Source organism: Acipenser ruthenus, chromosome 55 (genome assembly GCF_902713425.1).
Source record: "Acipenser ruthenus chromosome 55, fAciRut3.2 maternal haplotype, whole genome shotgun sequence".
Classification (NCBI taxonomy): domain Eukaryota; kingdom Metazoa; phylum Chordata; class Actinopteri; order Acipenseriformes; family Acipenseridae; genus Acipenser; species Acipenser ruthenus.
In genome coordinates, this window is record NC_081243.1 from 1,867,285 (window position 1) to 1,894,429 (window position 27,145).

The following is a 27,145-nucleotide window of genomic DNA, read 5'->3' on the forward strand; positions in this document are numbered from 1 at the left end:
GGCCATTCAGCCCATCTTGCTCGTTTGGTTGTTAGTAGCTTAGTGATCCCAGAATCTCATCAAGCAGCTTCTTGAAGGATCCCAGGGTGTCAGCTTCAACAACATTACTGGGGAGTTGGTTCCAGACCCTCACAATTCTCTGTCTAAAAAAGTGCCTCCTATTTTCTGTTCTGAATGCCCCTTTATCTAATCTCCATTTGTGACCCCTGGTCCTTGTTTCTTTTTTCATGTCGAAAAAGTGGGTCGACACTGTCAATACCTTTTAGGATTTTGAATGTTTGAATCAGATCGCCGAGTAGTCTTCTTTGTTCAAGATTCTTTATATGACATAATTCTGGTTGCTCTTCTTTGCACTCTTTCTAGAGCAGCAATATCCTTTTTGTAATGAGGTGACCAGAACTGAACACAGTATTATAGATGAGATCTTACTAATGCATTGTAAAGTTTTAACATTACTTCCCAAGTTCAACACTTCTCACAATATATCCAAGCATCTTGTTGTCCTTTTTTTATAGCTTCCCCACATTGTCAAGATGAAAACATTTCTGAGTCAACATAAACTCCTAGGTCTTTTTCATAGATTCCTTCTTCAATTTCAGTCACATGACTGTTTATAATACTGGGTGTGTTCACGCCACGCAGACTCTCGCTATTCTGTACAGAATCGGAGCAAGTAGCCAATGAATTTTCAGAATCTGCGCAGACTTAGCAAAGTCTGCGTCTCGTGAACGCACCCACTGTGAATAGGAGGGAGGGAGAGAGTCACATGACTTTATAATACTGTGAATAGGAGAGACTCACATGACTTTATAATACTGTGAATAGGAGAGAGTCACATGACTGTTTATAATACAGTGCATGAGAGAACGAGAGTTACTGTATGCAAAACGACTCATGTTGCCTCCTTGTCCAATACAGAATCTGAATTGTCCGCCGACTGCATTTTTTTCAATAGACGTGAAGCCGACGCAGTCCTCCAGATACTGCCCTTACCCTGTGCCCCTACCTACAATGCCTGCCGTTTCTCCATTGTTTTCAAATTAAGTGAAGCCTACGCCTTCATCCATACGCTTCCCTCACTCTGCGCCCTTACCTAACATGTCTGCAGACTATTGTTTTTAATTCAAGTGAAGCCAACAAGGTCATTCGGAAGCTGCCCTTACACCGGAGATGTCCCGGATGTTCATTCATTTTAGCCGTGGGGCCAAGATGGCGGCCTGTTAGGCATTAGTTCTCTAGTTTAATGAGTAACACAAAACGCCGAGGAATTCAGAAAAGCCATTTAAAAACTACAAGAAACTGAATGAACAGACGAGAACCGTATAAAAAAACACGAGGAGAAAGCGGGCATGAGGAACAAGGTTGAAGAAAAAGGACACATCAAATGTTTTATTTCAGATTAAACACGACAAGCGAATCTGAATGGAAAAAAACACATAAAAATACCATTTTTTTTAAACAACAACAGCAACAATAAAAAAAAAAATCCATACCGTGACAGCTGGAGTCATTTAAAATAAGAACAGGAGTACGCTTCACGCTTGGGACGACTTGTTTTATTATTTTTTTTAACTTTTCTTTTTGTATTTGTGGCTATTTCGTTCTTATTATTGTATTATTTTCCATAGGTTTTTTATTTGTTTGTTTTGGTGGGGGGGAGGCGGGGGAGAATTACTACAACCTTCTGAAATTAGAAGAAACAGGAGAAATGAAGAAATTACAGGTACGGTAAACAATGCAAACATTTTTAACTGGTCTGGGTTTAAGTTTCTTGTTTATAAATGTTGTCAGATAGTTGCTAAGGGAACGAAGAATTAATACGTTGATTTATTATTATTATTATTATTATTATTATTATTATTATTATTAACAAAACTGTTTAATGCTCGGTCGGCGTCATATGGTCTTTTAATGTGAGATATTTTACAGTTAATGTAGACATATGCTGTTGAGAGTTTGATTTATTTAGTCCTATTTATACCATGTCTTTCTGGTCTAAATGGCAGAAGTGTAGATGCATCAGATAGCTGATATGAAGTACCGCGCAACGTGGTTGGTTATGGCATGGCATATAGTTAGTCCAGCATTACTCAAACACATTAACACACTCTGTTGCTAGTCGGCGTGGGATTTAAGGCCAAGCGCTCTTTAGATCAGTCCACTCCAATTCAACAACCCTGACAGTAACAGCCATTCCCCATTGCTCTCATATGACAAAACTGCTGATGACCCCATGACGTATAATATCAACAGTGTGTACCTAGTAGAGCAGGATCAGAAATCCTCGTGAATAGTTTTAGTGGGAATTGGAGAAGTGGGTGAGGTGTTCATATTATTATTATTATTATTATTATTATTATTATTATTATTATTATTATTATTATTATTATTATTTATTTCTTAGCAGACGCCCTTATCCAGGGCGACTTACAATCGCAAGCAAATACAAATACATTCAAGTGTTACAATATAAGTCATACAATAAGAACAAGAAATACAATAATTCTCAAGTGTGACAAACCACAATTCAATAATACAGCAGATAATAGTGAAAGTTACATCAGGATATGATTAAATAGTGATAGTTACATCAGGATATGATTAAGTACAAAATACTACAGATTAAACAAGTGGCAGATTACAATATTCTGAGGTACAGGATTAAATGCAGTAAAATAGGGGGCAGATAAGAGCAAAATAAAGCATATTTAAATGAAGGGTGATAGTGTCCCAGGATACAACAGAGGAGTTCTACAGGTGATCATCTACATATCATAGTAAAGCATAGTAAAATGATTGCATATGGAATAACTTCTCAAGATGCATCTAAGTGTGACATTCAATTCAATTTTCAATTGTATTTATTTATATAGAGCCTTTCATACCACAGTATCTGAAAACGCTTTACATGTAGGTTAAAACGGAAAGATGTTTACAGTATCAAGAAATTAATACAAATTTAAAAAAAACAAAACATAATTGGGTAGTGGTTAGGGCTCTGGACTCTTGACCGGAGGGTCGTGGGTTCAATCCCAGGTGTGGGGGACACTGCTGCTGCAAGGTACTTCACCTAGATTGCTCCAGTAAAAACCCAACTGTATAAATAGGGAATTGTATGTAAAAATAATGTGATATCTTATAACAATTGTAAGTCGCCCTGGATAAGGGCGTCTGCTAAGAAATTAATAATAATAATAAAAATTAAGCTAGTGAAATAGTTTATAAACAGTTATATTCTAATTCAGGTTAAAAAGGCTATACTACAAAAGTAAGTCTTTAATCTTGACTTAAAAATATTGACCGAAGCAGCATCTCTAATAGAAAAGGGCAATGAGTGGACAGGCACCTCTATATATCCACACAGTCTGATACTTCCCCATGACAAAGGGAGAAGTGGCTTTCCAGTTAAGTGTAACAATGTAAAGTGTGACATAAGAACATAAGAAAGTTTACAAACGAGAGGAGGCCCCATTCGGCCCATCTTGCTCGTTTGGTTGTTAGTAGCTTATTGATCCCAGAATCTCATCAAGCTGCTTCTTGAAGGATCCCAGGGTGTCAGCTTCAACAACATCACTGGGGAGTTGGTTCCAGACCCTCACAATTCTCTGTGTAAAAAAGTGCCTCCTATTTTCTGTTCTGAATGCCCCTGGTCCTTGTTTCTTTTTTCAGGTTGAAAAAGTCCCCGGGGTCGACATTGTCAATACCTTTTAGGATTTTGAACGTTTGAATCAGATCGCCGCGTAGTCTTCTTTGTTCAAGACTGAACAGATTCAATTCCTTAAGCCTGTGACATACCTGTGACCGCCTCCACTATATCCCCTTCACGAGATGATAAAATAGTGACAGCATTGCAGACAAACTTTAAAACAGGTTGAGTTAACAAAACTGAAAGGCTGACAAATGGCAGCAATGAAATTGAAAGAGACATTCAATGAAAGCACTCCTTCAGCATATTAGTGTTAAAATGATGTTGCATTTTGCTTGAATTAGGCTTCTACCAAAGTCTATTCAATCCACTGTCTTTGTGTAGTAAAGGTTTGTAGCTGCAGTAAAGTAAAACTGAACATTACTCTTCACACATCAATACTATTTCCCTATATCCCTGTAAAGCCAGCGCTGGTCCCCATTAGCTTGTGTAATTTCTAACGCAGTTTATTATTCGCCAAAAAGAAGACTGGGTGGGTGGGAAGCAATTTGAAAAATTAAAAAATGATTGGAGAGTACAGGATGTTATTTACCACTTGTGATGTGTGAATGAAATGGGATTGGTGGCACACAGTCGATCATTCACACTATGATACAAGATACAAATGCAGCCTCTTTTTGTTTCACATTAACTTATTTGCAGCTAATCCTATATGCCTGGCAACAATGTAGCACATTTTATATTGTTGAAAATGAGAAGTAATACATTAAAAGCAGTTTTAGTACATTTTTTTTATTTAGTCATTCCAGCCGAGTTAGGAATATTCAAAGCAGTGCTAGATGTAGAGTGTTTTTGTTTTAATTTTAATTGCTGGCTAAAAAAAAGACAAATGTGCCTTTATAATGTGTAAGTTATTTAGTTAGTATTTGTTTCACATTAGGAAGCTGTTTCAGTTAATGGCGGCTTTGAAGGTGATGCATGGTATTGCATCAAAGGGAGCTGTAATATGCTGATATATTAATTTATAAACACACCTGTAATAAAACAGATAAAAGGGAAAAATGCATACTACATACAGGGTTAGAAACTCTCACTTGCCCGCTCGCCCAAGGCAAATTAAATCTGATGAGGACTAGTTGATGTCTGTGTCGCGACAGTCCTCTGGGCGAGTACTTAAAACAAATGTACACATATACTCTGACGTTCAGTCCTGTGTTAAAAAATGCAGGGAAGTCAGTTTTCTAACAGGGTGTAACAGTGGTGAGTAAGCGTTCACAAATAATGCTTAGAAAACAGCAGGGTTGGGGTCATTTCCGAAAGGAATTGGAATTTGTTGGTAAATTTCAATTCAAGAATTGGAATTTGAATTGAAAAAATCTTCAGGATACAGAATTGGAGCTTGAATTGGAATGAAAGGAAATAGAATTTAATTCCATGAAATTCCACTCATTTTAAAAAATGCCACATTTATTTTATACTATATATTATACTTTTATATTTTATCACTGTAAACAATACTGATTGCAACAGCATTAATATATTCTTTCAAATACTGTATCTTAAGCATGGCTCAAAGCTTTCAAAACTTATTTTTTTGCATTTTTGTAATGAGATGTTTAAGAGCTACAGTCGTCTTTAATTGTTTTTCTTTATTCATCCTTTATTTCATCCTTTAGATTTTCACTCCTATGTTGTTACATGCCACTCATTTTTAAAACTTTTAAAAAGAAAAACAAATTATTAAGGACTACTGTAGCTCTTAAACATCTCATTACAAAATTGCAAAAAACAAAGTTTTGAAAGCTCTGAGCCATGCTTAAGATACAGTATTTGAAAGAATATATTAATGCTGTTGCAATCAGTATTGTTTACAGTGATGTATATTATAAATGTGGCATTCAACCATTTTAAAATGAGTGGAATTTCATGGAATTAAATTCTATTTCCTTTCATTCCAATTCCAATTCTGTATCCTGAAGATTTTTTCAATTCAAATTCCAATTATTGAATTGAATTGGAGTTTACCAACACATTCGGAATTGACCCCAACCCTGGAAAGCAGTCACTCGGAACTGATTTCCATTACATGAGAGTAGATGTTAAAACTTCATGCTGATTTGAACTCGGCTCTCGCCAAGATAAGCACCAACTAAAACGTAGCTTCACAGTAAACTAATGTGATCCATCTGTGTCTCCATCCATTTGCGCTTCCTTCCATATGATGATGTAGATATCCTTCTGTCTGGTGTTGATGGCTGAAGTGTAATGCTGGCTCCAGGGATCAGCTTATTGTCTCCCCAGCGCATCAGCATGACAACAGTCTGGATTGAGCTAAGTAGGGTACATCTCTGGGGTCTTCAAGTGGGCACCTTCCATCCTCGGTGTTTCTTTGACTAGCCCACGACACCTCAAGAGGGCTCGACGGTGATGCTGACATCCCAGCATCACCCCCTCCATCCCCCACTCAGCTCAGCTCAGCCCAGCTTACTTACCCGTACATCAGCGTTTCTTTCTATTGTGCTTGAGATCTCCAGCCAGAATCTTTCCGTCTCAACCACAGCCAGTTGCTGCTCCTCTCTGCTGCTTCAGATAAGTTCTTCACTGTGCGACGCAACTCTTGGCCAATGAATCCGACGTCTCTGAGAAACCGGGTTGTAGAGTGTGCCACAAATCCTCGACAACCCACTTCCACTGGGTAAACCCGAACTCTCCATCCTCGCTGTTCCGCTTCAGTGGCTAGTTGAGCATACCGCAGTTTCTTCCTCTCATACGCCTCATCTACAGCATCCTCCCATGGCACTGTTAACTCTACCAGGTGAACAAGGCGTGCTGATCCAGACCACAAGACAATATCTGGTCGAAGGTTAATGGTGGCAATCTCAGGTGGAAAAATAAGCCGTTGACCAACATCTGCCAGCATTTTCCAGTCTCTAGCAGCTTCCAGTTGTCCTGGGCGAGGATTGGTTTTAACACCTTTTCTTGGCAGTTGCTCTCCTGGGCGGAGGAATGTTGTCTTTTGTGTTTAATGTTTTGATGGAACAGGTGGCAACTTATTGGTCATGTTACGCTTGTCTTCCAATGCTAAGGCCAAACATTGCAGCACCTGGTCATGGCGCCAAGTAAACCGTCCTTGGCTAAGAGCCACCTTACATCCTGTCAAAATGTGCCTTAATGTTGCAGGTGATGAACACAAAGGACATGAGGGATCCTCTCCTACCCAGAGGTTTAGGTTTTGTGGTGATGGGAGAACATCATATGTTGACCTGATAAGGAAACTGATCCTGCTCTGTTCCATAGACCATAGGTCTTGCCAGCCAATCTTGCATTGGTCCACACTCTCCCATCTCATCCATTCTCCCTGCTTGGCCTGGGAAATGGCCTTTATACACCTCATCCTCTCCTGCTTTTGCACCTTGTTGACTACCAGCTTCCTCCTTTGAGCTGGGGCTGCCTTGTGCCATGTAGGAGGAGCTGAACTGAAACCAAGACCCCCTCTTCCATGCTGAAGACCCCATGATATCACCGATTCGAAGGGCAGCCTTTGCATCTTCCACAGCTTTCTTTGCCGCCCACTAACAGCCCTGGTTAGTATTTTCTAAGCAAATAACCCCTAAATAAGCAAATAAAGTTTTAACATCGCAAAGGCTTAAAAAAAATAATTAAAAAAAAAAAAACACCTCGCCTCAAAGTGTATATTGAAATGTTTATATTTATGGCTGTAATTAAAGTTGCTAGTTTAGATATAACTTTATACTATATACATATTGAACACATTTTCGGATAGTATATTGTTTTAGAATAGGTGTGTTTCTTAAAGGTTCATTTAACAACAACAAAACAGGAATCTATTACGTTTTTTTTATTAGTAAATTTTCCCCAAATGATATGGTTTAAAAAAAATAAATAAATAAATTAAGAGACCAACATCACCCACTGTACACCGCAAAAGCGAGTTGTGCTTTCAATTGAAAAAAAGTTGGAAATCCTTTCACTTGTGGAAAAGGTAATTACCAGGGATAAAATAGCACAATATTTTGGAATTTTAAAGAGCGCTATGACTGATATTAAAAACTGTACTAAACATAAACGGCCGTTCGGTCCAAAAGCTTACAGAACAATTTCAAGTGAAAGAAGTCTGTCACCTATGGGAAGATTGGGGAATGGGGTCCATGAGTCTGGTAATTTTCTCCCTTTCGAAAGTTTTGTATGAACAGCCTGCAGCACGATTTTCTTTAAGTTTTTACAGGAAACCCGCACTACTGCCTTAGTTAATTTCTAGCCCTGGCAATTTAAATTAAAGATGGATTGATAAAGAAAATGCTTAGAATTTCTTAATTATAAAACGTGCTTCTGTTGACTCTTGCAGTCATAAAAGTACTGTAGCGCTGCAACTGCTTTCTCTGAAAGTACAGTGAAGATAGTGAAGGCTGCAGGAAAGCAGCGTGGAGGTGCTTGCATGAATCACAATACTTTCACGTTGAATGGACTGTAATAATGGTATATCCCATTCCCTTGGCTGCACAAATAGTTTGTTTTTCAGTTTTAAACTTGAATTCTGGTTTTACCAAAAACAGCTGAAAGAGTTGATTTAAAAAAAAACTGATATAACAGACTTGCATCCTTATTTTATACAGCGTCAGAGATTTTAACATTACCTAAAAACTGGCAATATAGCTGCCGTTGTGAGGTTTGGGGATGTTGTTTCTGCCAGATAGACAGCACGTTTTGAGATTGTTTTTCATATTTTGTGCACAGCTGTGTTCTGTGGTTCGCTTGGTGAAGTTCTATTCCAGGTGGTGTCCAGAAATTGAATTGGTTTTACTCCCCTGACAAGTACAGCTTGTTGATTCAGCATAATATCCCTTGAGTTTATTAAGCTTGTCATACAGGCTTCAACTGCGCCCCCTGGACCTGTCTGATTGTGTTGCTGTTCCTGTGTTCTCCATGGCTTGCGTGCATATACCCGGCCATGCAATCTCTGTGCACTCTCCTTAACCATGGAGGGGAGGCTTTGTTTCTGTCCATAGTATGTTAGTTTAAATGTTTCAACATGTTTTATCCTATAGTGTAAATGTTTAGGAACTTAAACAGAATCTAACTTCACTATACTTCCAAAGCATTCAGTCACTATGCTTGCAAAGCATTATCACTATGCCAAGCCCCTGACCCAGGGGATGCTTTGTTTTTGTTGTAATCCTCCTTTTTTTATTTTTTTTCTCCCCTCTCCAGAGAACTGGTATTTAGAGGACTGAGAAGGGATTCTTTTTTTTTTTTTTTATCTGATCAGCACAGTAAAGACCAAAAAAACCCTGAAAATTCCCTTTGTTCGAAGTAAAAGAAAACTGATACAAAAAAGAAAAGGACAATAACAAACATCAAATATAAAACTGACTATGTCCTAAGAAAAGAAAGAAGGTAAAAAACAATACCTCCTCCTTTTTACAATCAACCAACCAATCAGCAAACATTCCGGTAATCCGGCTACACGCAAAGTGATGACATCACAGAACCACCACAGCATCAACAACAGCAACCCCCCCACACATAACACTCAAAACAACAACTCTGCCACTCACAGTTCGGCTTGGCTGATCCCCAGATCCTCCAGCAGCCCCGCCCCCCTCTCTGCTGGCCCTGCCCCCTCCATGGGCCCCTCCCCCTCCGTGGGTGGGGTGGCGTATGGGCGTGGCCTGTGTGCTTGGCCGGACGAGGCGGTGGACGGCTCGTATGGCCTGAACTCCCTGCACCGCATGTTTGAGATCGTGGGCGCCCAGCTGACACACCGGGACGTGCGCGTGCTCTCCTTCCTGTTCGTGGACGTGATTGACGAGTACGAGCGCGGCGGGATCCGCGATGGGAGGGACTTCCTGCTGGCTTTGGAGCGGCAGGGCCGCTGCGACGAGACCAACTTCAGACATGTGCTGCAGCTGCTGAGGATCATCACCAGACACGACCTTCTGCCCTACGTGACGCTGCGCAGGAGGCAGGCTGGTAATTCCTGTCTGTCTGTGTATCTACCTGTATATCTATCCATCTGTGTCTACTGTGTGTGCTTGTGTCTGTACTGTATGTGTGTGTCTCTGAGGATCATCACCAGACAGGAACCTCTGCCCTATGTGATGTTGCAGTGAGGGCAAGCTGACACAGACTGATCTATCTGTGTCTTTCTGTATATTCTCTCCTCTCTCTCTCTCTCTCTCTCTCTCTCTCTCTCTCTCTCTCTCTCTCTCTCTCTCTCTTTTTCACCCCCTTCTCTCTCTGTGTTTCAGTGTGTCCGGACCCTGTTGATAAGTACCTGGAGGACACGTCGGTGCGTTACATTTCTCCCCGAGATGTTGCTGAAAGCAGAGGGGTCTCGCAGCACAGACGCACAGGTAAACAGCACAGCACCCAGGGAGCTGCACTGCTGTACAGATATCTATAGTGGAGTGCAGCGACACCAGGACAGACAAGGATGTGAGCTGTTTGTAATTGATGTGCAGAGCAGAGCAGGTTCCTTTTTAAAATCAATTCCAAGCCCTTCAGAGGAATTGGAATTTGTATGTTAGAGACATTGTGATTGGCTTTGAATGAAAGCAGTTGAACATTTAATTGAACTGACTAACAGCGACGTCAATTGAAGTAATTTGTTGCCACTGTTAGAAGCTCATTTTAACAGAATACTGCCAATTGCAATTTTGATCAATGATGTGCTGGAATTGATTGAAAGGGAATGGGAATTGGAATTGATTCTAAATTAGAATTGAGTTCACAAGCCAAACTCGGTGTGGTTTGGAGGAATCAGTGCTTCTAAACCCGAGTGCACGTGAATCCCATTAAAACCACAACACGATTCCAGCTCCAAACTGGTTGACATGCAGATTCGAGAGAGGATTTGGGAGTCAATTCCTCAGACGGAGCTAACATCTGATTTATGTATGAGTATAGAAAGGTGTTCAGGTTTCAACACTCAAAGCTGATGGTCACTTTTTAACCCTGTATTACAAACTTCAAAACTAAAACTGCAAAGTCCTCGCTAGATAAAATATTAAAAAAATATATACTATAAGATTAACTTAAAATATTCAAGCACATCCTACGATCAACACTGTTCCAATGACTTGACGGATTGTCCTGTGTGCTGGATGCAGTGCTGTAATAAGAGAGAAATGGAGAGAGGTTGTGTAACATTCTTTTTTCTCCACTACATGTCAGTGTTGCTTCACTTTTCCAGTCTTTGTTCCTGGCACACACAGCCACTGTCATCCTGCTAGTTTGTTTAAAGGTCCGTTCTGAAGAAATGATGGAGGGAAGATCAAAGCTTCAGAATTGACGCATGTTTCAGATAGTGCCTTCATCAGTGTTGTTATTGAGATGAATCTAGAAGAAACTGACACAAGCATTTTGGCTAGTGCCTTATCAGTTTCTTTTTGTCTTACTGGGGAGTGTGTTTTTGAAGCTGTAGATGGTAGGAATCGTGGTTCTTTGTTGATTTTAAATTCTCTTCCTCCTCTCTCTCTCCCAGGCCCTCCACCCCTGCTGTGCTGCCCCCCTGTCAGACCCACGGTGTGTTCAGGACGAGGCAAGCCCATCCCTAGCACCCCCAACAGGAAGAGGAAGAGAGTGCACAGCACAGCTGACTGCAGAGAGAAACAGACCTGCGGTGAGTACAGAGACACACAGAGAGATAGTCTCTGAGATGCACACTGACACTGAGACACACAGATGTACAAACACTCTTGTTGAGATCCACAGACACACTGCAGAGAGAAGCATACCTGTGGTGAGTACAGAGACACTGAGATTTACATGCACACGCTCACACTCACCCCCTCACCATCTCTCTCTGTCTCTATCAGACTGCGAGTGCATGCTGAGTACCAGTCTGTCCTAACCCCCCCCCCCCCCCCACACACACACCCCTCTGCTAACCCAGTGTCTCTCTCCTGTCTGATATCAGGCTACGAGTGGGTGCTGAGTACTGCCAGCACGAGTCTGCCCTGATCCTGACCCTCTCTCTCTCTCTCTCTCTCTCTCTCTGCTAACCCCCTGTCTCTCTCTCTCTCTCTCTCTCTCTCTCTCTCTCTCTCCTCTCTGATATCCGGCTGCGGGTGCGTGCTGAGTACTGCCAGTATAAGTCTGCCCTGACTCAATTCAATTCAATTCAATTCAATTCAAATTGGCTTTATTGGCATGACAATAAAAATAATTGTGTTGCCAAAGCACATACATGGCATAACCAACTCAAATATACAGACAAAGAATTTTTCTTAATACTAACAGTATCCCTCCTCCCTCTATATTAATACAGTAAACAGAATCCCTCCCTTCCCCTCTATATCAAACAGTACCCCCTTCCCCCCTCTATATTAAACAGAATCCCCCTCCCTCCCTCTATTAAACAGAATCCCCCCTCCCTCAATTAAACAATACCCCCTCCCTCCCTCCCTCCCTCTTTCTATATTAAACAGAATCCCTCCCTCCCTCCCTCTCTCTTTTCCCTCTCTAGTGTGACGTGTTCACGGTCTGTCCCTCAGGCTATGACAGGTCTCCACGTATTGACCAGCCAGTCTGGCTGTGTGTTTGTCTTCCCCCAGCAGGATTGACAGCTTCTGGGTATCACACATTTTTGGGAATTCTGGGACTAAATCACAGAATTTGGGGAAGAAAATGTCCCTTATGTTTTTATATTTTTCACAGTGTGTCAGGAAGTGAATCTCTGTCTCGACCTCTCCTGTCTCACAGTGACCACAGTGCCTGTTCTCCCTGGCCAGCCAGGTTTGCCTCTGTCGGCCTTTTTCAATGGCCAGGTTGTGGTCACTGAGCCGGTATTTGGTCAGGATCTGCCTCTGCTTTGTGTTTCTGACAGTTACCAGGTATTCTGCCAGGGTGTAATTTCTATTTAGGGTCCGATAGCACTCTAGTTTGTTTTGTGTTTTAGTGTTTGTATCCCAATGGTCCAGATAGGAGTGTTTCAGGTGTTTTATAATTTGGTTTACACTAATTGGAATTGTTTTTGCAGTGCTGTCCTGAAGCTGACTGATGTCAGTGTTGCTCAGCTCAGTGAGCTTCAGGACCAGCTGGCTGAGGGGACTCTTTTCTGGGCTGAGCTCTTGGTATTGCAGGGCTTTATGATGGAGTGAGTTTGGATCACTAGTTTTTAGATGAATCCAGTATTTTAATGCTCTTTTTTGGATGTTAATAATCAATGGATAAAGGCCTAATTCAGCCCTGCATGCATTGTTTGGTGTTTTTCTTTGTAATCTCATGATGTTTTTACAGAACTCTGGACTCTCTCTCTCTCTCTCTCTCTCTCTCTCTCTGCTAACCCTCTCTCTCTCTCTCTCTCTCTCTCTCTCTGCTAACCCTCTTTCTCTCTCTCTCTCTCTCTCTCTCTCTCTCTCTCTCTCTCTCTCTCTCTCTCTCTCTCTCTGCTAAGCCCCTGTCTCTCTCTCTCTCCTCTCTCAGATATCCAGCTGTGGGTGCGTGCTGAGTACTGCCAGCACGAGTCTGCCCTGACCCTCTCCTCTCTCTCTCTCTCTCTCTCTCTCTCTCTCTCCTCTCAGATATCCAGCTGCGGGTACATGCTGAGTACTGCCAGCACAAGTCTGCCCTGACCCTCTCCTCTCTCTCTCTCTCTCTCCTCTCAGATATCCGGCTGCGGGTGCGTGCTGAGTACTGCCAGCACGAGTCTGCCCTGACGGGGAATGTCTTTTCCAACAAGCCCGAGGCTCTGGAGCGGCAGTTTGAGCGCTTCAACCAGGCCAACACCATCCTGAAGTCGCGGGACCTCGGCTCCATCATCTGCGACATCAAGTTCTCGGAGCTCACCTACCTGGACGCTTTCTGGAGGGACTACATCAACGGCTCGCTGCTCGAGGCACTCAAGGGCGTCTTCATCACAGACTCCCTGAAGCAGGCCGTCGGACACGAGGCCATCAAGCTGCTCGTCAACGTGGATGAGGAGGACTACCAGGCAGGCAGGAGGAGGCTGCTGAGGAACCTGCTCATAGGGAGGGACACCTCGTAACTGTGTGTGTGCGAGAGAGAGGCTATGTGTGTGTATTGAGAGAGGACAAGGAGGGGTGTGTGTGAGTGATTACTACAGTGCTCTATTGGTATTCATTCGTATACCCAAACACTCAAGAACAAATAATGAAGCCACTTGGGGACAGAACAGCAGTGCTCCCTCCCTCCCCGTCTGTCTGTCTGGGAAGAAGAGAAACTGTTCCACAGCAGCATCTGGAGTGTGAAGCGAGGATTGCTATAATAACCTCCTTGTGTGTCGAGCTCGTGTGTGTGAGTGAAAGCGAGTGACTGTGCCAGTGTCTGTACTCCATGTCATTGGAGTGCCTGTGAATACTGTGAGCACGAGCTACCTGTCTGAGACAGAAGGACTCTGTGAATGAGAGAGGTGGAGATAGAGATAGGCTGGCAGAAGTATACTTATCTCTCATCAATGTACTGTATATACTCTACTTTAAATAAAATATACAACATATATACTACACAGGACTGGTTTTATTACACAGCTCTTACCCCTGTCTCTCTGTGTGTGTCACATGTTTTTTATATGTTTTTAAGAACCACTTGTCAATTCATATGAAGCTTTGCCAAGGACCACCTTTAGCACAAGTTATTCATCAGGATATATGGGGACCGTCTGTAACATGTATCTAGAGAAACGCTTTTCCTGTGGTGAAGAAACTGGCTAAAAAAATCTAATGGTCCTGAGGAGCTTGTCTGTCTGTCTGACCGACTCTCAGTATGTCACACTTTGCATGTTTCAGTTTATTTACAGAACCACTGATCCAAAAGTGATGAAACTTTACAAAGCACAAGCTATTGAAATGTGGGGTATAAGGAAATGACTGCCCATCTGTCCAACAACATTCTTGCACGTGTAAACATACTGCCTGATGCAACCGTCATATCTCAATGGAGGAGGTCGCGTCACAAAAAAATCTTTGCCAGCGGGCATCACTCAATTAAAAGCAAAACTCGCCTTTTAATCTGTAAACCGGTGAGTTCCATGTGGCCGATGCAGATCCACATTATAAACACATAACAAAGTTGTAGTCAAAAGTTGACATACCCCAATGGAAATGTATAATTTCTCGAAAACAAATAATCATTTCTAACAAAATGTTTTGCTTTTGTGGATGAGGAAAAAAAGTTACAAGAAATAAATGTCTAGTTATTTATTTCAGAATTTTTTTTTTTTTTTGCAAAACTCCAAGAATGCTAATTCATAAGTATTTATACCCTGATAAGGAAAATGAAATTAATAGCTAGTTGAGGCACCTTTAGCAATAATAACCTCTTAGGATATTTGTCAGTGAGCTTATGGCATGATTCTTTAGTGATTTTTGACCATTCTTCAACGTAAAATTGTCCGAGTTCATTCAAATTCTGAGGACTTCTCTTGTGCACAGCCGCCTTCAACTCATTCCAAAGATTCTCGATTGGATTTAGAGTGGGACTTTGACTAGGCCATTCCAGAACCTTGATTTTCTTATTTAAATATTCTGAAGTAGATTTTGATGTGTGCTTTGGATCATTTTTGTGTTGGAACGTTCAGTTGCGCTTTAAATCAAGTTTTGTACTGGAGGGTTTCAGATGATTGGCCAATATCTTTTGGTATGCTGTGGAATCCATTTTACCATGTATTGGAACTAAATTTCCTGCCATTAGAGGAAAAACAGTCCCACAGAAGGATATTACCACTTCCATGCTTCACCGTAGGTATGGTGTTCTTTTCTTTGTACGCCTCACCAGACTTTCTCCAAATATAATGACTATCAGCATGACCAAATAGCTCGATTTTTGTTTCATTGCTCCACAAAACCTTTGACCAGAACTCATATCCATCATTCAAATGTCGTTTTGCAAACTTTAAGCGATTGTCCTTGTGATGTTTTCCTAAGAGTGTCTTTTTCCTTGGCCTGTGACCATTGAGACCTTCACCATGCAATACTCGACCTATGCTTGAAATGGAATCCCCAGTCCCACTTGCAGCCAATTCACTTTGAATATCTTTGGTAGTCAATCTCAGATTGTTATTAACCTTCCTCACAATTCTTTTACTTCTTGGTGAAAGAACCTTCTTTCTTGCAGACCGAGGGAGCGTTGTGACAGTACCATGAGTCTTGTACGTCTTGAAAATAGAAACAATAGATGAAATTGGGATACTCAAATGCTTGGAAATCTTCTTGTATCCTTCTCCAGCTTTATGGCAATACATAATTTTCTGCCTAAGGTCTTCAGATAGCTCTTTTTTTCTATATTCACTTATTGGTAATGACAGCAATCATCCTATGACTAACCCTTTTATACTCTCTAAGAATGTTCACCTACAATCATTTAGCATTTTCATACAGCATTTTCTAGAATTAGGTTCTGCATTATCATATTGAAATTTCTAGCACCTTGTAAACAATACTATCGTAGCATAAAAGGGTATGAATACTTTTGAATTAGCATTTTTGGAGTTTTGCAAAAAATAAAAAATGTTTAAATAAATAACTGTAGACATCTATTTCTTGTAACTTTCTTTCCTCGTCCTCAAAAGCAAAACTTTTGCTATAAAAGAGGTTTCCTATAATTTGTTTTTGAGAAATGTCTAGAAATTCTAAATTTCCATTGGGGTATGTAAACTTTTGACCAACAACTGTGTATCTATATGAATACTTTTGAACTAGCATTTTTGAAGTTTTGCAAAAACATTGTTGAAATAAATAATTGTATGTGTGATATATATGTATTACACCCACTCCATTGCTTTTTATATGATGTTCGTGCCGGCATATTTTGAAAGCAAGCTCTGACAGCCCCATAAGCATTGTACTTTTTAACTACTAGACAAAATATTTACAGGACACTTAAAAACCACTGCTACAACCATGATTCATTTATTATTAATAGTGTTTTAATTAAATTATACCAAATCATACATACCGTATGTTCACACAAGAGAACATACGGTATACTGTGTGACCCAAATGCTTATATTGAAAATATATATTATACTTAATATTTACTTAAAACGTTATTAATAAATGAATACAGGCATATGACTGAACACGGTGGGAATCGCATCACAAAATACATGTTTAAACATTGCGAGCTGACTGAAATAAATTGGCTGATCCTGTAAAATCGTATCGCACAACACACTGCCCGATGCGATTGAAAAATCATGTCGCTATTGATCGCAATGGGCAGTGTGTACAGGGCATAACACCAATAGCTTTTCCATGCCTTCCTTTAAAAAATACCTTCTCTAACTAGCGCCATTCACACCTCTGCAAGGTTACTGTCTCTTACACACTGCGCCAGTAAGAGATCCTTCACACTTTATAATATTGACGTGGTGGAGTCCACATCACCCAGATATAACAATGTGAATTAAAACTCATCTCAGCACAGAAGACACAGAGACTTCTAGTAGAAACATTTGTCATTAAAGGTTTCTATTATTAGAACTTAATTACAAATATGAAACCAGCTCTAGATTTGTCAAGATTACAGGACAGCTTTTCTTGTGTATAGAACATAGGGCACAGTTTTAAAGCTAACAGAACTCTTTTGTTTATTCGCAGGAGTATAATCTTAGTGTTTCTATTTAGAATCAATGCATGTTGTGTGTGGTGTGTCTCTTAACATAAATCATTTCTCACAGTTTGAACACAGTATGAGGAGGGAGGCGATGCTTCTGAAATTTCCCTCAGATGGGAATGACTTCACTTTGGAATTAGCTGTGTGTTTTATTGTTCTTATTTAACTATATCTTATAAAAATGTAGTCCAGGGTGGTGTGTGAGAGAGTGATAGAAGGTGATTTTCAACTTCTTACCTCAAATGTGGGGTGGATATCATATTTTTTATATAAATAAAAAAATTATATAAATATAAATTCACCACCAAAGAATGTTTTTACAGTTATGATTGTTTTTTTTTTCATGCATTGTGACTTTAGATCAAGGTGAAAGAAATTTGCTCAGCCCACGCTTATGAAGTGATCATCATTTACTGTGTTAATAGTTCATTTATTTTCAGAAGCAGGCCTCTCCGAAGCCAGGGCCTCGGGTGCTGTGTGTGCCCGGGGAGAGCCTCCCTGCTCCTGGGTGGTGGGTCTAGGAGTCGGGGTGGTCTTCTGAGGACTGGGAGACACTGGGGGGGCCTGGGGCAGCTGTTCTGCTTGTTGGACTGGTGTCGCTGGTTTTGCAGGTGTGCCCTGGGAGAGAAAGAGCATATCTGATCAGAATGAGATTACATTAAGGTTGTTTTTAGCAGTAATACTGGGACCCTAGGCCCTAAACACACTTGAACTAAAGATGATATGGAAAGTTTTAGTTGTGTTTTATTTTTTATTTTTGATGCATGCTAGGAAAGTAGATATTCTTGTTAATGTGTATGAGAAACAGTTTTCACCTGGCTTATCTTTTTTTAAATATCTGTCTGTCACTGTGCTCTCCTTTCTCCTCCCCCCCTCTCCCCATCCCTCTCTCCCCTCCTCGTCACCCTCTGCCCCCTCTCACCCCTCCTCTCTTGTCTCTGCTCAGTAGGTAGGCTGCAGACCCCTCCTGCACCAGCTTCTGGAGCTTGTGTGCGCCCTCTGCAGAGCGGGCAGTGTAGTTCACCCGGGGAGGGGGGATGCGACGAGGCAGGTCCCAGGTACCCAGGAACGAGCTCCATGAACTGTCCTGAGAGAGAGAGAGAGAGAGAGGAGAGAGAGGGGGGGTTCACTGAGAGAAAACATTAGACAGGAGGGGGGAGAGGAGAGAGGAAAGAGCTCCACGACCTGTCCTGCAAACGGAGAGGCAGCATAAATAAAGAGAAAGAAAATGTGAGGGCGAGAATTCACTAACATGGGAAAGGAAAGAGGAAGGCTAGAACACAAGGAGAGGCACCCAGCTACTTGGCTTCAAACTTGGCTTAGTTATAGCCTTCAGTTAGTCTTTACTGTTCTTTTAAGCCCGCTGCACACAGCCCGACTCAAGCCATCCCGACTCCTCTCATCTGAGTATGCACAGATTCTGCGATCAGTTGATGCTAAATTTTGGTTTGACGTCACAATTGAGTTTTTCCCGACTGGGTGTCGCACACTGCTAAGACTGAATTAGACGGACCACAACTAGATACTGGTGATTACTATGTATGCAGATTTAATTAATACTGCCCTGTACACATTTTTGTATTGACTTAGCCCAACATAGCGACCCTCATATTATGCATGGCATCGTATGCTGATTAGACGGTGGAGACAGCGCCGCGAGGCAACCAAAAGAAGCGCTTAACCTATTAATTAATTGACCATTTACACCGTGCAAACGTTTCAGGCAGTGTTTGTTTTTTTGTATAGCTTGTCTACTACACTTTAGCCTGTGGTAAATAAAATTCAACCTGTTGATTTTTTATTTGACTTTGGCAGGGTTTTTTTTCTCAGCGTGTGGATCTAGGGGCTTGTGATTTGTGACCTATTGGACCTATTACCACACTCTCTCCCTCTTCCTCAGCTAAGAACCTTGGAGTCACCCTGGACCCCTGCCTCTCTTATTCCCAGCACATCTCCACTCTGGCACGCACTTGCAGATTCTTCCTGAGCAACATCCGAAGAATCCGACCCTTCCTCACCAACTATGCTACCCAGCTCCTGGTCCAGGCCCTGGTACTCTCCCGCCTAGACTACTGCAACTCCCTCCTGGCTGGCCTCCCTGCGTCCGCCACCCGTCCGCTCCAGCTCATCCAGAACTCTGCTGCCCGCCTGGTGTTCTCTCTGCCTCGCTTCGCCCACGCTACTCCACTACTCCGCTCGCTCCACTGGCTCCCGATCACCGCTCGCATCCAGTTCAAGACTCTTGTACTAGCCTACAGATGCCTTGACCAGTCTGCACCCAGCTACCTCCAGACCCTCATCTCTCCCTACACCCCCACTCGACCTCTCCGCTCCGCCTGCACTAGAAGACTAGCTCTACCACCGCTACGCTCCCCTGCCTCCAAAGCCCGCTCCTTCTCCACCCTTGCTCCGCAGTGGTGGAATGACCTTCCTACAGATGTCAGGACTGCCCAGTCCCTGACCACATTCCGGCGCCTCCTTAAGACTCACCTCTTCAAAGAGCACCTGTAGAACTCCTCTGTTTGTATCCTGGGACACTATCACCCTATGTGCTTTATTTTGCTCTTATCAGCCCCTATTTTACTGCATTTAATCCTGTACTTCAGAATACTGTAATCTGCCAAGTTTTTAACCTGTAGTACTTTGTATTTAATCACATCCTGATGTAACTATCACTATTTAATCATATCCTGATGTAACTATCACTATTACCTGCTGTATTATTGAATTGTGGTTTGTCAAACTTGTACTTTACTTGAACAAAAGTTATTGTATTTCTTGCTCTTATTGTATTACTTGTATTGTAACGCTTGAAATGTATTTGCCTACGATTGTAAGTCGCCCTGGATAAGGGCGTCTGCTAAGAAATAAATAATAATAATAATAATAATAATAATGGAGATCGACGCACCGGTTACTTCTGTTTTAGCGCAGTAAGAAAATATAGGCTGCCAGTAGATTGGTAATAAAAAGGTAAATTGATAATTTACCTTTGATTAGTAAACGCCTAAAAAAAACTATTCAATGTGCACATATCTTGTATTTTTGAATTCAGGACAATCAGAGCAATTCAAGACTAATGTATTTTCACCTGTGGAACTAAATCTGTCAATATTCCGCCATCTTGTATGACAAGTTACATGACAAGCTACGTCACTTAAACCTGCTTCACCATTGGTTGACACCCTTATGACTAATCGGTCTCAGTCAGTCTTGGTTGGCAACCGCTGCACACAGACAGACTGATCACATCTGAACGAAACTGCGTCTGAAAAAGATTCAACATGTTCAATCTTCAAATCTGAAGACATCCCAACTGAAATCTGCATAATCTTGGATTTAAGTGCACGCACACTGATACGATTCATCCAAACTCTGTACGGCCAGTTGAGATGAGATGAGTCGGGATGGTTTCAGTCGGGCTGTGTGCGGCGGGCTTAACACATTACCATGGTAGAGAACATGAACACATCGGGGGGGGAGAGAGTGGAGCGTAAATATCACACACACTGTCACGGCAGGGTTAAAAGAAACAAGTAAACTGGCACTGACCTTTGACCTCATGCCTGGCAGGAGATGACCTCGATCATTGGTGATGAACTGGGTGTGGCCTCCCAGAGCTGAGGGATGCTGGGTAATTGGGGGGGGGGGGGGGAAAGTGGATCGTCAGCAAATAAACCAGGAGAGAGCAAGAGAAAATGGGGGAGTGAACCTGTAGTGTCTCTTATTGTTGCTTTGAGAGATGTGTCGACTCGTGGTGTTTGGTTCTGTCTGCTCAAACTGTGAAATGATTTTCCCTTCGATGCGGTAACACTAGTTTAATTAATTATAAACCACTAGAAACAAGATTGCACTCAGGAACTGCTATTAAACACGTCTGGTTCCACAGACCCTGAGTAGCACTAGTGTGTATTTTACTGTTATTTGTTTATTTAGCAGACGCCTTTATCCAAGGAGACTTACAGAGACTAGGGTGTGTGAACTATGCATCAGCTGCAGAGTCACTTACAATTACGTCTCACCCGAAAGACGGAGCACAAGGAGGTTAAGTGACTTGCTCAGGGTCACACAATGAGTCAGTGGCTGAGGTGGGATTTGAACCGGGGACCTCCTTGTTACAAGCCCTTTTCTTTAACCACTGGACCACACAGCCTCTTTAGAGCATGTCACGAGATGACATCAACACACAGGATAAGATGCACTGGGATTTAGACAAATTGTTTGTTTGATTGTTTGATTCCTCGTCCGTGATTTATAGTAAGGGACTCTGAACGATAGACGTGAATCAGCTCCAGGTATTGCCAGACAGACTGCTACCCCAGGGCTCGCTATTAAAATGCCTGAGCCAGTGCTTGTGTATTGCCTCAGCCTCATACCTGTTTGTGTTGTCTGGGTAAAGTCCAGTTCTGCAGTTTCTGGGATGTGAATGCATTGTCGTACTGGAAATCAAAAGAGACACAGAGTTACAATGCAGCCCTGACACAACGACCTTCAGCAAGACAAATGGGGTGTTCTATTCTCACTTATTTTATTTGTTTTTCAAGACCAACATTATTAACATTGCACCACCTCTGTTAAAATGCAACAATGCCCACCTGCACGATAGTCATGTTTGTTTTAATTTGTACTCTCCTAACAAATCAAAAATGCCATGGTATGACTTTTTTTCTCTCCTAAATCTGAGTAAAGCTACAGACAGTGCCCCACAATCCTGTCTAGTTTGGCACTACAATATAATTCCTTCTTGATGTCTGTGTTAGTTTACTACATTCTTCCAGAGTTTAGTTTCATCATAGCTGTACACAGACAGACACAGAGACAGACACACATACATACAGAGCCCCACAATCCTATTCAGTTTGACCCTATGTAGAATCCATTTCTGTTAGTTTACTGCATTTTCCCACAGTTTATTATTATTATTATTATTATTATTATTATTATTATTATTGTTATACAAAGCAACTTAGACTGCTGATACAGAGTCACTTACAATATGACCTCATTGAATTTAATTGAATTTATACCGTTAACTACTTTCTGAATGAATCCATAGCAATAGATTTGACAAGTTCATACTGTTAATATTAAGGGAGTTTGTATTCCACAGTTATGCTAATATTTCATATTTAATATAGATATGTATTGTGCACTGATATTGCAGAATAAATAAAGACGACACTATTTTTGTATTGGACTTCAATTCAGAGAAAGTAAACTAGCGAATACATTAAAATAGTCATTTTTAGACCGTTAACAAAACGAGATTTGATACAGTATATTAAAAATGTTTTGTATCGCACACCGCTTTGCTGTTGTAACCTACTTTAAAGAAAAACGACAAATACGTTAATTAAAATACTAGTAAGCCGGTGGAATGTATATCTATACAGGCCGGGTTATTTTTAAATATTTAATTTTACCTGATTCGCGGAGTAACTCGAAGCCATGCTTTCGTCCTTCTGGTCTCTTTTCTGTTTACACCCGTCTCATAGCAACTGTGAAAAGAGGCGGGGTCTGCGCAGTGTGCATGACAACGGCCCGTGGTGACTGACAGCCTACTGTCACAATGTTAATGTTTAATTTCGGGATTCAAATTGTTAACATTAAAGATTGCATTATAAATTAAAAAAAATGTTCGCTACAAAAAAAGATCTCTGAGTCAACATAAACTCCTAGGTCTTTTTCATAGTTCCCTTCTTCAATTTCAGTATCTCCCATATGATATTTATAATGCACATTTTTATTGCCTGCATGCAGTACTTTACACTTTTCTCTATTAAATATCATTTGCCATGTGTCTGCCCAGTTCTGAATGCTGTCTAGATCATTTTGAATGACCTTTGCTGCTGCAACAGTGTTTGCCACTCCTCCTATTTTTGTGTCGTCTGCAAATTTAACAAGTTTGCTTACTATACCAGAATCTAAATCATTAATGTAGATTAGGAATAGCAGAGGACCTAATATTGATCCCTGTGGTACACCACTGGTTACCTCAATCCATTTTGAGGTTTCTCCTCTAATCAGTACTTTCTGTTTTCTACATGTTAACCACTCCCTAATCCATGTGCATGCATTTCCTTGAATCCCTACTGCGTTCAGTTTGAGAATTAATCTTTTGTGCGGGACTTTGTCAAAAGCTTTCTGGAAATCTAAATAAACCATGTCGTATGCTTTGCAATTATCCATTTTCAATGTTGCATCCTCAAAATAGTCAAGCAGGTTAGTTAGACACGATCTCCCTTTCCTAAAACCATGCTGGCTGTCTCCCAGGATACTGTTACCATATAGGTAATTTTCCATGTTGGATCTTTTTATAGTTTCCATAAGTTTACATATAATAGAAGTCAGACTTATTGGTCTGTAGTTGTCTGTAGTTTTGTCTCCCTTTTTGTGGATCGGTATTACGTTTACAATTCTCCAGTCTGTCGGTACAACCCCTGTGTCAAGAGACTGTTGCATGATCTTGGTTAGCGGTTTGTAAATAACGTCTTTCATTTCTTTGATTGTGAATCCCAGAGAGGTATAGTAAAGCACATTAAAAAAAAACAAAAAAAAACCATTGCAAACAATCCCTTACAAAAGTTTCCCACAGTAAAAGCACAGCAAAGTGTGTTAGAGCACAGTGAAAGCATTGTAAATCCCAGAGAGGTACAATAAATCATATTTTAAAACAAGCCATGGTAAACTATGATGAATAGGAATAACAAGGGAAAACTGCAACATTACAGTGCAAATGTACCTTGGAACATTTTCAAATGGGCCAGTAGTATAAATATTGACATAACAAACACAACACAAACATAAGATGCACTGAATTAATCTGTGAGTGCCAACTGAGTGCAACATAGATAGTGCAGTGTTCCTGTTCATAGTGCAGTGTTTTCCTGTTCATAGTGCAGTGTGTTCCTGTTCATAGTGCAGTGTGTTCCTGTTCATAGTGCAGTGTGTTCCTGTTCATAGTGCAGTGTGTTCCTGTTCATAGTGCAGTGTGTTCCTGTTCATTGTGCAGTGAGTTCCTGTTCATAGTGCAGTGTGTTCCTGTTCATAGTGCCGTGTGTTCCTGTTCATAGTGCAGTGTGTTCCTGTTCATAGTGCAGTGTGTTCCTGTTCATAGTGCAGTGTGTTCCTGTTCATTGTGCAGTGAGTTCCTGTTCATAGTGCAGTGTGTTCCTGTTCATAGTGCCGTGTGTTCCTGTTCATAGTGCAGTGTGTTCCTGTTCATAGTGCAGTGTGTTCCTGTTCATAGTGCAGTGTGTTCCTGTTCATTGTGCAGTGTGTTCCTGTTCATTGTGCAGTGTGTTCCTGTTCATTGTGCAGTGTGTTCCTGTTCATAGTGCCGTGAGTTCCTGTTCATAGTGCCGTGTGTTCCTGTTCATTGTGCAGTGTGTTCCTGTTCATTGTGCAGTGTGTTCCTGTTCATAGTGCCGTGAGTTCCTGTTCATAGTGCCGTGTGTTCCTGTTCATTGTGCAGTGTGTTCCTGTTCATTGTGCAGTGTGTTCCTGTTCATTGTGCAGTGTGTTCCTGTTCATTGTGCAGTGTGTTCCTGTTCATTGTGCAGTGTGTTCCTGTTGATAGTGCAGTGTTTCTGTTCATAGTGCAGTGTGTTCCTGTTCATAGTGCAGTGTGTTCCTGTTCATTGTGCAGTGTGTTCCTGTTCATTGTGCAGTGTGTTCCTGTTCATTGTGCAGTGTGTTCCTGTTCATTGTGCAGTGTGTTCCTGTTCATTGTGCAGTGAGTTCCTGTTCATAGTGCAGTGTGTTCCTGTTCATTGTGCAGTGTGTTCCTGTTCATTGTGCAGTGTGTTCCTGTTGATAGTGCAGTGTTTCTGTTCATAGTGCAGTGTGTTCCTGTTCATAGTGCAGTGTGTTCCTGTTCATTGTGCAGTGTGTTCCTGTTCATTGTGCAGTGTGTTCCTGTTCATAGTGCAGTGTGTTCCTGTTCATTGTGCAGTGTGTTCCTGTTCATTGTGCAGTGTGTTCCTGTTCATAGTGCAGTGTGTTCCTGTTCATTGTGCAGTGTGTTCCTGTTCATTGTGCAGTGTGTTCCTGTTGATAGTGCAGTGTTTCTGTTCATAGTGCAGTGTGTTCCTGTTCATAGTGCAGTGTGTTCCTGTTCATTGTGCAGTGTGTTCCTGTTCATTGTGCAGTGTGTTCCTGTTCATAGTGCAGTGTTTTCCTGTTCATAGTGCAGTGTGTTCCTGTTCATTGTGCAGTGTGTTCCTGTTCATAGTGCAGTGTGTTCCTGTTCATAGTGCAGTGTGTTCCTGTTCATTGTGCAGTGTGTTCCTGTTCATTGTGCAGTGTGTTCCTGTTCATAGTGCAGTGTGTTCCTGTTCATAGTGCAGTGTTTTCCTGTTCATAGTGCAGTGTGTTCCTGTTCATAGTGCAGTGTGTTCCTGTTCATAGTGCAGTGTGTCCCTGTTCATTGTGCAGTGTGTTCCTGTTCACAGTGCAGTGTGTTCCTGTTCATAGTGCAGTGTGTTCCTGTTCACAGTGCAGTGTGTTCCTGTTCACAGTGCAGTGTGTTCCTGTTCATTGTGCCGTGTGTTCCTGTTCATAGTGCAGTGTGTTCCTGTTCATTGTGCAGTGTGTTCCTGTTCATTGTGCAGTGTGTTCCTGTTCATTGTGCCGTGTGTTCCTGTTCATTGTGCCGTGTGTTCCTGTTCATAGTGCAGTGTGTTCCTGTTCATTGTGCCGTGTGTTCCTGTTCATAGTGCAGTGTGTTCCTGTTCACAGTGCAGTGTGTTCCTGTTCATACTGCAGTGTGTTCCTGTTCACAGTGCAGTGCTGCACTCACAAGAAACACATCGACTACGCGAGCTGGAGTCTGCTCTCTTATGTATCTATATATATTGTTGTTGTTAGTCATATTATTATTATTATTATTATTATTATTATTATTATTATTATTATTATTATTATTATTATTATTAGTTATATTAATATTAGTTGTAGTATTATTCTCACTATTATTATATAGACAGCTGTTTTGAAAGAGCAGGTTTGTGTCAGGTTCAGTCTGTAGCTGGAAGCTGTAGTGAGGTTTGCAAAGTCAAGCCTCCATGACCTTGAGTTTACTGCAGGACATGCGCATTCTTACTGGGAGGGTCTATCACAGGATCCCTATAGGAGGCAGTGGGGCAGTCAGCTCACTGTTATAAGATAAGGAATACATTTGGAAGCCTTGGACTCCTGTAAGCACAGCCAGGGGAGAAATAACAACAGAAAGTTAGAGCCGTGATAAGGAAGCTGTCATGTAAACAGCGAAGACAATCATTGTGAAATCTGTGTGTGTCAGGGTGGGGTCCGATTACATGAGGGCAGAATGTGTGCCTGCATGTTTGTATTGTTACTGTGTCTTATAACTGAAGTGTTTACAGGGAGCACATTCCTTACCTGCTGTCTGTATCGCAGTGTAAATATATACAAACATAGACTAACAATATAATTAAAAAACATATGGCCTGCACCCTATTGACAGTGCTATGGCAGGTAAATCAGCCCTATGGTATTCACCCTGTTGACAGTGCTATGGCGGGTGCATCAGCCCCATGGTCCATATTGACAGTGCTATGGCATACATCTTATTAAGCACATGCAAACATAGTTTAGTGTATTTTAACTATTTAAGACTATACATTATATTCACAAAACAATGTCTGCAATGTGTTGTTAATGCAGCCACTGCTATAAACGGGTTTGGTTGGATGTGTTACATAACTTATATAGAAACACTTGCTTCCAGGACATTTTTAAAGCAAGCATTTTGATTTACATGTAAAATAAATTTTCTTATAAAAAATAAAAAATAAACAGGTTCACGGTTTCATTTAATTGTGTATTATGTGTATGTATAAGTGTATCGTTTTTAAGTTAACTATTTGAAAATGTTAATAGTTT

The 27,145-nt window shown here is 41.3% G+C and overlaps 2 protein-coding genes across 4 annotated transcripts; one reads left to right on the top strand and one right to left on the bottom strand.

The window, feature by feature from the left end:
* The first annotated feature begins 900 nt into the window (after nucleotides 1–900).
* Nucleotides 901–14,133, top strand: LOC117401684 (death effector domain-containing protein-like). 2 transcript variants are annotated; one of them, XM_059017127.1, is made up of 5 exons: nucleotides 901–1,723; nucleotides 8,876–9,637; nucleotides 9,916–10,020; nucleotides 11,151–11,287; nucleotides 11,722–12,908. In XM_059017127.1, the coding sequence occupies exons 2-5, from the start codon at nucleotides 9,142–9,144 to the stop codon at nucleotides 11,929–11,931; spliced, it is 948 nt and encodes a 315-aa protein (XP_058873110.1). In that variant the 5' UTR covers nucleotides 901–1,723; nucleotides 8,876–9,141; the 3' UTR covers nucleotides 11,932–12,908. The 2 variants fall into 2 exon arrangements, with proteins under 2 accessions (XP_058873110.1, XP_058873109.1); XM_059017126.1 differs by lacking the exon at nucleotides 11,722–12,908 and adding an exon at nucleotides 13,276–14,133 and having other exon boundaries at nucleotides 986–1,723; nucleotides 11,151–11,288.
* Nucleotides 14,134–16,556: 2,423 nt separating this feature from the next.
* cfap126 (cilia and flagella associated protein 126) lies at nucleotides 16,557–22,791 on the bottom strand. Of its 2 annotated transcripts, XM_034002500.3 has the most exons (5): nucleotides 22,666–22,791; nucleotides 21,619–21,681; nucleotides 20,795–20,872; nucleotides 18,165–18,329; nucleotides 16,557–17,860 (listed from the first exon to the last, which is right to left on the bottom strand). In XM_034002500.3, the coding sequence occupies exons 1-5, from the start codon at nucleotides 22,690–22,692 to the stop codon at nucleotides 17,669–17,671; spliced, it is 525 nt and encodes a 174-aa protein (XP_033858391.3). In that variant the 5' UTR covers nucleotides 22,693–22,791; the 3' UTR covers nucleotides 16,557–17,668. The 2 variants fall into 2 exon arrangements, with proteins under 2 accessions (XP_033858391.3, XP_058873111.1); XM_059017128.1 differs by lacking the exon at nucleotides 20,795–20,872.
* Between the last annotated feature and the right edge of the window lie 4,354 nt (nucleotides 22,792–27,145).